General features: G+C 45.6%; 2 protein-coding genes across 2 annotated transcripts in view; both read left to right on the top strand.

Annotated features, from left to right (window-relative positions):
* The window catches only part of LOC119584414, a 19,263-nt gene extending 10,381 nt beyond the window's left edge, over nt 1-8,882 (top strand). Inside the window, exons 2-6 of the mRNA XM_037933003.1 lie at nt 3,971-4,121; nt 5,792-5,909; nt 6,268-6,363; nt 7,553-8,428; nt 8,562-8,882. Of these exons, the coding sequence (XP_037788931.1) occupies nt 3,971-4,121; nt 5,792-5,909; nt 6,268-6,363; nt 7,553-8,428; nt 8,562-8,858 (1,538 nt within the window). The 3' untranslated portion in view covers nt 8,859-8,882. The remainder of the gene's footprint in view (nt 1-3,970; nt 4,122-5,791; nt 5,910-6,267; nt 6,364-7,552; nt 8,429-8,561) is intronic.
* Nucleotides 8,700-10,000, top strand: part of LOC119584415 (trichohyalin-like) — a 3,553-nt gene continuing 2,252 nt past the window's right edge. The window contains exons 1-3 of the mRNA XM_037933004.1: nt 8,700-9,276; nt 9,523-9,705; nt 9,852-10,000. The exon at nt 9,852-10,000 is cut by the window's right edge and continues 4 nt beyond it. Coding sequence (XP_037788932.1) covers nt 8,992-9,276; nt 9,523-9,705; nt 9,852-10,000 — 617 coding nt within the window. The 5' untranslated portion in view covers nt 8,700-8,991. The remainder of the gene's footprint in view (nt 9,277-9,522; nt 9,706-9,851) is intronic.

Below are 10,000 nucleotides of genomic sequence, written 5' to 3'. Positions count from 1 at the left end.
CCCGGCGCTGTTGTGGGCGGACCCTGTCTCAGGAATTGTGTGTGCTCACAATTCTGTAAGTAATGTACCAATCTGATGTTCGGCTCGCCACAGTGCATGCAACACCTGTCTGATTCTGTGAAGAATGACTTCGGTACCTCTACTGATTGCTTGAGAAAGTACCAGTGGCTCATATCCTGTGGCGTCTGAGTACCATCTGGCCGAGGGGGAGGATCTCGTTTTCTCTCTGTGGAGCTGCAGGAGGAAGGCTTTATGATCATGGGCTTTGGGGACATAGCCCTGCCAATGTCAGCTAGTCTGTCAGCAAGCTCATTCCCTCTGATGCCTATGTGGCTTGGGACCCAGTTTATGATTATTCTTCTACCCTGAGCAAGAATCCTCTGTGCTATGGTAAGGACAGTGGTCAGGAGGTAGATGTCTTTGGGTGAGGTTTGCTGTAGACAGTCAATGGCTGCCCTGGAGTCTGTATGTATGACCATGTGTCCTTCCCTCACGGACGTGTGGGCTAGGTCTCACATGATCGCAGCTGCCTCTGCCTGTAGCGGGAAGGCATTGTCTGTTACCCTCATGGATTGCGTGGCATCCCTTACTGCAAAGCCGGCGCCTGCAGTGTGGTTTAAGGGATCGACTGATCCTCCTGTGAAGTAGGTTCTGCTACTTGGAAGAGTGATGGCTGCAATGATCCTCTCAGCGTCTGTCTTTAGACTAGGCATGGGCTATTGATTCTTTTTTTTGCAGCAATCAGGGAGACAGAAGCATAGTTCACAATGGGACGGATGGCATGTACATAGAATGATCTTAGTACTTTATGTCTAGTTCCTAGTATCTCCTAGTCATTGCTCTCATGCTTTGGTTCGGTCAACCAAGTACAGGACCTTATTAAAGGTGAGGATCCGGTCAATCATTACCCCAAGATATTCGAAGACCTGGACCCATTCTAAGTCCATTCCCTGGATTCTCAGACTTGTACCTTGAACATTTTGTCTCAGAGCCATGGCTTTGGATTTGGCTGCAGAGATCTTTAGTCCTGTCCTGCAACATTCCTCTGATACAAGGTCCAGACAGCACTGGGCTTTACTTAGCCAGTGTGGTCCATTGAAAGTGATTGCGAGATCTGCATGATCTGCATGCTGTGACCACGGCGGCTCAGACATGAACCTACCGTTAAAGGAAGGAAGGGAGGTGTATGTCGAGGATACAGAACATTAGGTTGTTAAAAAGGGCTGGACTGAGGACCCCACCCTGTGGTGTTCCATTTTCTAGTGGCATGTTGGTATGTGCACCTCTGGGCTGAGCGACTAGTAGCTCGCATGACCCGCTGCCACAGCTCTGTAAGGGTGGTTTGGTGGTCATTCCAGCCACTTTACCTGCCTGACTCTTATGGCAGTTTCCTTGGCATCCCTGACTGCTTCTCATAGGAGGGCTAGATTGCCAGGGGTTCTTTGCCTTCAGAAATGTTTTCTACACATGTTCACTCTGTGACTTCCTTAATCTCGGCATGAAAGTACCAGGCGTCTTTATAACTCCTGGACCATGGCTGAGTTTTAGGTATAGTCTGTGAGGCTGCTTGATTGATGGCACTGATAAGTCTGGCTTCAAGCACTTCCACGTTTTCACTCTGTGGGGGTTTGTTGATTCTAAGGCAGTGGGTCAAGGCATTCCTAAAGGCTTGCCAGCTGGCCTTGTAAGTTTTCCATCTTGGATTTGATTGTGGCATTTGGGCTGGGCCAGCATCCATGAGGGTAGTAACAGTGCCATAATGGTCACTTGTGACAGTCTCATCGCCATACCATCTAATTCTCTCCACCAGAGCCACAGTGGCCAGGACAAGGTCTAGGACCCCTCCTTTGACATGCATTGGCTCTTGGATATTGAGAAGAGCGATCTCAAGGAAAGTCTCATGACTATGTGATGGCCTGTCACATCCAGTGCCCTGCAGGGAGCCAGGATGGGGTGGTGTGCATTGAAGTCTCCCCCTATGATCACTTGATCTTGTGCTGCAGAAGCACAGACCTGGCTGATGTCTAAGCTTCTACAGCCTGGCCTGCTGTACACATTGTACAGCTTGAGGGACCCCAGGCAGGTGAATCTCAACAGCAAGAGATTCAACATCCTCTCCACAGTGTGGTGCATCAGCTATTGCGGAGCAAGGGATTGTTGCTCTGACCAGGGTGATCAAGCCTCTTTTGCCAGCTGTGCTTGGTAGCATGAAGACATGATACGCTGAGAAGCAAACATTCCCCAGTATTAATGTCTCCTGGAGCATGACCGTGACAATTTTCCTGATCGCGCTGTTGCATGGAGGATGGCATTCTTTGTATTAAAGCCATAGGTGTTCCACTGTAGTATTCTTAGAGTGCGAGAGAGAGCGAGGGCGCGAGTGCGAGAGAGAGCGACAGCGTGAGTGCGAGAGAGAGCGACAGCGTGAGTGCGAGAGAGAGCGACAGCGTGAGTACGAGAGAGAGCGACAGCGTGAGTCCGAGAGAGAGCGAGGGCGCGAGTGCGAGAGAGAACGAGGGCGCCAGTGCGAGAGAGAGCGCGCGCGAGAGTGCGAGAGAGTGGCGCGCGAGTGCGAGAGGAGGCGCGAGTGCGAGAGAGAGCGCGCGAGTGCGAGAGAGAGCGCGCGAGTGCGCGCTCGAGAGAGCGAGAACGAGAACGCGATAAGGAGAAGTCCGATATGCGAAGCTTAACCTCGCCCGGGCTATGCCATGAGGGGAGCCCGGCCTGTGTCGACTAATGCCGACTCGCTCACGTGTGTCAGCTGGTGCTGACTCGGCTAAACCTAGTCCTTACCCGCCGTGGTGCCCAGCCACAGCAGTAACCTCCAGGCGACAATTGAGAGAGAGAGACAGGAATAAGGGAAGAGTACATTTCATTGTTCCCATAATACAGGTCAACATTCTCTAATCTAAAGCAAGTTTAAAGTACTCTAGTTTTTGTCAGATAAAGTTCAAATGTTTGTTGATAGAAAGTTTTGCACCTGATTTCATCAACTATCCATTACTTATGCATCATATCTGCTATGTGTTCATTGTAAAAGGCCATGAAATAGGAATAGGAATGGTACAGTGATCAACATGATAGTTGGATTCCATGGAAAGTATGGTCCGTATGTAGATCACCACATGTACTCTACCATAAGTCTTATAGATGATTAGTTGGTATATACTTTACTGCACTCCTTCCATGTCACTATTAACTGGTATGTTCTGATTAAACTGAATTTAAAGTTTAAAGATTCTTAAAAAGTCCAGACATTAGTTTTCTCCTCTTCTCTTCTCTTCTCTTCTTTTCCTTTTTTCCTTTCCTTTCCTTTCCTTTCCTTTCCTTTCCTTTCCTTAATTTATTAATGCAATACTTTCATCTTCCCAGAATAGGGACCAGGTATATGTTTGTAAGAAAATTCATTGCATTGTATAGTCTATATCTTGGAGTGAATGTATAACAAGTCACATGACATTCAGTATTGCGAACATACTAAGCTGTGGCTGTGCAGGAACTATTTCTATACATTAGTGCATTAGAAAATTTCTTTTTTCACGTGTCTCTTTTTCTTTATTAACCAACTCTTTGCTGATTTTCGTGATATTGTAATGGTATCATCATATGGTTAACTGGTGTCTAAGAGATGATCCTTCTGTCACTTGACAACCTTTAATCCAGTTGATTCTAGTCCTTGTCATTTTGATATTCAATTTTATGTATTTGATATTTTCATTTGAGTCCCTGGATTATTTGACAACAGTGTTTGATTTGTAAATTAAATAAAAGATTATATATATATATATATATATATATATATATATATATATATATATATATATATATATATATATATATATATATATATAAATATATGTATATATATTAGTATTGTACACAGTGTTATGATTAGTATCCAACCCAGAAGATTCCATTCTGTTGCTCCGTTGTTCTTTTATTTAACTATTATTTCTGCCACATTTCTCAGGAAGAGGATGGAGACCCAGGAATAGCTACACAACCATTGTCACAGCAAAACTTGGGACCCATGTCGTAACTACAGATCCTGTAGCCCTGACATCAGACCCACAGTTCTACACAGAACTTTCCTGGGAGCTGGAATCCCACATTATTCGAAGGTGGGTGACACTAGACTCCAGAATGAGTGTAGGCCTAATAATGTGTGACATCATTTATACGTAGTGATGCTTCTGTTCATTACATGTGTATTAGGTTTAAGACTTGCATGTAGTGATTTGTTTATCTTAAAGACCACATAAAGTCTGAAAGTTCTCTGTTAACAAATTTGGTACTGTCTGGCAAGTTTCTTCCAGCCATACACATTGTTGGATCTGGTGCAGTGATACAAGTAATGCAGCCAAAGAGATCAACCACATCCATGTCAGCTCTTGTTTGAGAATCCTCCAGGATTTGATAATGTGCAGTTGTGTTATTGATCATAGATTATTGTTGCCACTTTCCAGGTCCCTTTCAAATTGACCCCAATACCTTATTTGTACTTCAAGACAGTCGCAGTGGCAGAGCACCAAAAGACAAAATAAAAGACTTAGAAAGGACAGCATAAAATGTAATGCATGCATCATCGTAACATGTGAATGACTTGATGCCCAGAGCTGCACCCAAGTAAGCCATGACATGATAATGTCACTGGAGCCATGGCCAAGTCAGCCATGAAGTAAATCCCACATCATCTGTAGGCTAAGAGTTAATGTGAATTCAGGAGCTGGACAGGTATGCTTTTCGACACCAGCATGGACTGGATAAGGGGTAGAGCTGTTTCCCAAAGTCATCATTGGCAACATCAAGGTCACCTACCTTAACTTATCTGGTTATGGTTCCAAGTCTTTGGAGACTTAAGTGGCAACTATCAATGCTTTTGGCATTGAGGCAAACTTGTTCAGTAACTATGTTTGCAGCATGGACATAGAAGTCACACAGAACTTTACATTTATTGGTTGTGTAGTTCACACCAGGATATCAGTAAATGAATTGGCTTGGTGGCAGAAACCATAAACTCTCTCAACAATAGTACTTACAGATTCTGTTTCTTGTATAGAAGGACCAATGACCAAGCTAAGTATCTTCTAGGCCTTAACACCTCTTTATTTGCTGTATTGCAGCAAAATTGAACTTTATCTTGTGTCTTGGAGTCTCCTCTGCATTTTGCAACTAGTCCTTGCATCACATCATAGAGTATAGTTGTCAGTACCATATGTCCAATCAATAAGTACACTGAAACCAGTTTAGGGCATGTTACTTATGCTATCCAGGACAACCAAGTCAAGCTACATAAACACTTGCCTTCAACTCCCCGAGCATGATCCTTTCCATCAGATTGTCACCTTTAAAGTAGACCTTTTAGATGACAGTAAAGTTGCAGCTTGGGTAAATGGGCCAAATCTGCTCTGAAGAGTTAGAGATCGGACACGGACCTGCCTGGCCATACGTCAGGAGGGGGACTTTTGTTTGGAAGTGAAGGTGGATGTGGTGAGGTACCCTCCTCAGCATCATCCCCTCTGCTTGATTGATTGATATATGAGGAGTAACTTTGATTATTTCATTTAGCTCTAATAATTCAGTGAGCAATATGTATTTAATAATTGACAGGAAAATAATAATTTTTGATGTGTAAAATCAAGCTCTCCAAATGTGCGAATGAGAGCGAGAAGGTTCTAAGGGTTGACCCTATAGATGAATTCCAATATATTAAAATATACAATAGATATATGAAAATTAAAAATTAATTGTGCACCATTGTTGCTCTCTTAAATAGAATACACATTTCCAGATATAAGGTGGATCACGTTCCTATTAGAGTAGAATGCCACTCCATCAACAAGCGTGGCAAACAGCAATGCCTTGGCTACATCATCATGCCTCTTGCTACAGCTGTCTTGGGGGTTGAGGTAAGGATGCCTCTTTTATGATACACTGGTTAAGGTGATTTATATCCACACTCATTTTTTATCCCTCCTTCCTTTCTTTCTTTATTCATTCATTCTCTCATTTCCAACTACTTCTCTTCCCTCCTCTTGATCTATGCCCACTCTCATTTTGACCTCCTCTGACCTACCTCCCCTCTCATTTCTCCCTCTCACCAGCCTTACTTTTCTTCTTCTCCTGATGTACCTTTTGTCTCTTTTGTCTCCTCTTCCCTCTCTTCTCTCTAATTACTCTTCTTCCCATCCTTATTTCCATCCTTCCATTCCCTCTCCCTGTTGGCCAGCTAAACTGAGCATATCCCCTACCATTGGTTGTTTGCAGAGTGATCCAAATTGGTACAAGCTGCTTGGAGGACCAAGTGTTCCACACAAGAAACCACCGAGCATCTGCCTCGCCCTCCGCTTGAGAAACACCAAGGTAAGGCTCTCCTTTTGACAGAGAGAGAGAAAGAGAGAGGGAGAAAGAGAGAGAAGGGGATAGAGAAAGAGAGAGAGGGGGATAGAGAAAGAGAGAGAGGGGGATAGAGAGAGAGAGAGAAGGAGAGAGAAAGACAGAGGTAGAGATTGAGAGAGGGAGAGAGAGAGAGATGGAGAGAGGGAGAGAGAGAGAGAGAGAGATGGGGAGGGAGAGGAGAGAGAGGAGAGAGGGAGAGAGGAGGGAAGAGGAGAGAGAGGAGAGGGGAGAAAAGAGGAGAGAGGGAGAGGGAGAGGAGAGGAGAGATTGGGAAGGGGAGAGAGAGAGATTGGGAGAGGGAGAGGAGAGAGAGAGAGATTGGGGGGAGAGGGAGAGGGAGAGAGATTGGGAGAGGGAGAGAGAGAGAGAGATTGGGAGAGGGGAGAGAGAGAGAGATTGGAGAGGGGGGAGAGAGGAGAGATTGGGAGAGGGAGAGATAGAGAAGAGAGAGATTGGGAGAGGGAGAGAGATGAGAGAGAGAAATGGAGAGGAGGGAGAGGGAGAGGGAGAGGGGGGAAAATTGGGAAGAGGGAGAGGGAGAGATGAGAGAGATTGAGAGAGGGAGAGGGAGAGAATGGGAGAGGGAGAGGGAGAGAGATTGGGAGAGGGAGAGAGAGAGAGACTGGGAGAGGGCGAGAGAGGAGAGAGGGAGAGGGAGAGAGAGAGAGAGAGGGAGAGGGAGAGAGAGAGAGAGAACTGGGAGAGGGAGGAGAGGAGAGAGAGAGAGTGAGGGAGAGGGAGAGAGAGAGAGAGATGGAGAGGGAGAGAGAGAGACTGAGAGAGGGAGAGAGAGAGAGACTGGGAGAGGGGAGAGAGAGAGAGACTGGGAGAGGGAGAGAGAGAGAGAGAGACTGGGAGAGGGAGAGAGAGAGAGAGAGACTGGGAGAGGGAGAGAGAGAGAGAGAGACTGGGAGAGGAGAGAGAGAGAGAGAGACTGAGAGAGAGAGAGAGAGAGAGAGAGAGAGAGAGAGAGAGAGAGAGAGAGAGAGAGAGAGAGAGAGAGAGAGAGAGAGAGAGAGAGAGAGGTTGCAGGAAAGGAGAGAGAAAGGAAAGAGACAAAGACAGGTAGAAGAGAATATGGGTGGGGATCAAGGAACAATCAGACACAGAGAAAGTTTTTTTTAGTACTCCCTCTTATGTGCTCCTATTTCAGAATGAAGAAGCTGGTGGACTGAGCTCTCAGGATCTTGGCAAGAATGTAAGAAGACAGATCAGGGAGCGCCCCACTGGCAGGTCCCTAGATGCATACAGGGAGAACTTGCCCAGGCGGTCACACAGGAGGTTCTCTGAGCAAGGCCACTCCAGGCAAAGTAAGAATGACCTCGAGGAGGAATATGAACACGAGGACCTTGTTTCACATCCAGGCTTTGACTTAAGAAATGGCTCAGAGGAAGACCAAGGCTTCCTGTCCAGCAGAAAGGGTGTCTCACCCAGGATGCCTGCTAGCAAGTCCCCTGGTTGGGCTCAGGCAGTTTCACACTCTCCAAGAACAGACACTTATCTGCATAGTGCAGAAGTTAATCCCAGAAGGGCAGTCCAACACAGAGCACACATGCAGAATCATGACTTAAGGAATGAAAGAGACTACCAAACAGAGAGAAATGAATGGGAAGGGATAAAAATAAAGCAGGAGCAGGAGAATGGCACAGAAATGGAGGTTGATGAGGACTATGGGGACTTTAAGATCTTTGAAGAGAGCATGAGAGAAGCATACCACAGAAACAGCCATGGTGGCACATCCCAGGGTTCCAGACCCCTGAGCAATGCAGACCAAAAACACAGCTCTCTAGATGAGATTGTTAACAAGTTTGTGAATGGCAGGCAGATGTTAAAGAATGCAGTGGATAGTTCCTTTGGAGAAGCTACTGCCAGCAGCAGCAAATTACCAATGGGAGCAGAGAGGTCAAGCAAGCTTCAGCCAGAACTCATTGAACATGAAGGCTTCTTCCAGATTGGACATCGGAACAGCCCTAATGAAGAGAGCTACGTTCTTTCTATTACAATTGTCTTTGCCAAAAACTTAGAACAGGTGTGTTAATTGTTAAAGTGCATGTGTGACTAAGTTTTGCCTTCTTTCTTTTTTCTTTCATAAAGTTACATTTGAAACACTGCCTTTTTAAAATTCATTTCATATTAATTAACATTGAATTTCCTCCTTCTAGCTTATGCCAAATAAAATGCAAGCAACCAGTATTCCTGCATGCTTCAGCTACTTTCTGCTGGGCTACCCAATCAAGACAGATCCCATCAAGGATCTAAAGCAGCCAAACTTCCTGGCTGAGCGAGCAGCAGGGAAGATCCGGGCCACACCTGCCAACCTTTCTGCATACTTCACCCAGAACCCACAGCTGCAGATCCACCTCCTCATTGGTGACTTGTGTCTGGCAAGCACCTCTGTCAACTTATCTGCTTTTGAGGGTGCTGGGGAAGCTCATCCCAGAGTCACCCCTAATAGTTGAAGGTGGCTATTCACTGGTTCCTGTGGTAGCACACCCTGCTGATATTGAGGAGGGAAAGGATCCAGTTCTTGGGATAGTGGCAGAGTTGTCTAAGGTTCCAAGCAGTGATTTGTCTGTGAGACATCCCACTGAGATGATGAAGATCAAGTCTGAGGGTCACAATTCCATGAACTCACCCAGTGAGGCATCAAGCGATGACAGTGACTCCGAGGTGGAGAGGCAGAGGCAGGTGTGCCACTCACAGTGGGGAAGTGTCCATCATAATGAGAGCAAGCCAAGGGCTTCCTTCACTGGTGAAATGCTAGAACAGAAGGAGCTGGCAAGTGAAATTCACAAACAACGTCTGCAGCTCCTCTGTGCAGCTGCCATTGAAGTAGAGACATGGAAAGAGGACCAACAGGAGCTCTTCTGGAAGCAGGTAAGGGCAGGGACATTGGTGATCTGATAGATGACACTTCTTGGTATAGATCTTTTGTTCATCTTTAGTATAGATAGCTTGCTTTTACATAAATCTGCTGATTTATTTATGATGAATTACATTTTTCCTCTTTCCCTCTTCCATGTGTATTTATACAGCGATTCTCCATATAGTTTTTCTTTAGTGTCCCCTGTGTAACTCTTCTGCTCTGTAATGATACATTTAATATTCATATCTTCACTCCAGTGGTGTGCAAGAGAGTCTGAGCTGCAGCAGCACTTGGCCGCAGAGTGGAGAGTGCGAGTTAATACAATAGAGGCCAACCTGCGCAACCAGTTAGCCAAATGTGACACGCTGCAGAACCGACTATCCTCAGCTCTGACCAATCTGTCAGCCAGGGAGGTCATTGTCAAAAACAGAGAACAAAAGGTGTGTATTAACTCGTTTAGCCATGTAATATGACAGGTTGAATTACTGTGAGATTGAAACACAAAATATGTTAGAGAACAGGAGCAGTTACAGAAAAGGAGGGTCTATGAGAGTGAATGATTATCATTACCTGATCATCATCACAGCTGAAATGGCTGGAAGATGAGCTGGAGCAGCAGCGGCAGATCTTGAAGGAACGCGACAAAAGCTCAACAGCAGGAGACAGAAGCATGGCCGACAGTGATGTGTGGGAGGAGCTTGTGCTGGAGAGAAAGAAGCGAAGAGCATTGGAAAA

Source organism: Penaeus monodon, chromosome 18, assembly GCF_015228065.2.
Source record: "Penaeus monodon isolate SGIC_2016 chromosome 18, NSTDA_Pmon_1, whole genome shotgun sequence".
NCBI classification, from domain to species: Eukaryota; Metazoa; Arthropoda; class Malacostraca; order Decapoda; family Penaeidae; genus Penaeus; species Penaeus monodon.
The sequence above is the reverse complement of the archived record's forward strand: the minus strand, read 5'-3'. Positions and strand labels throughout refer to the sequence as shown.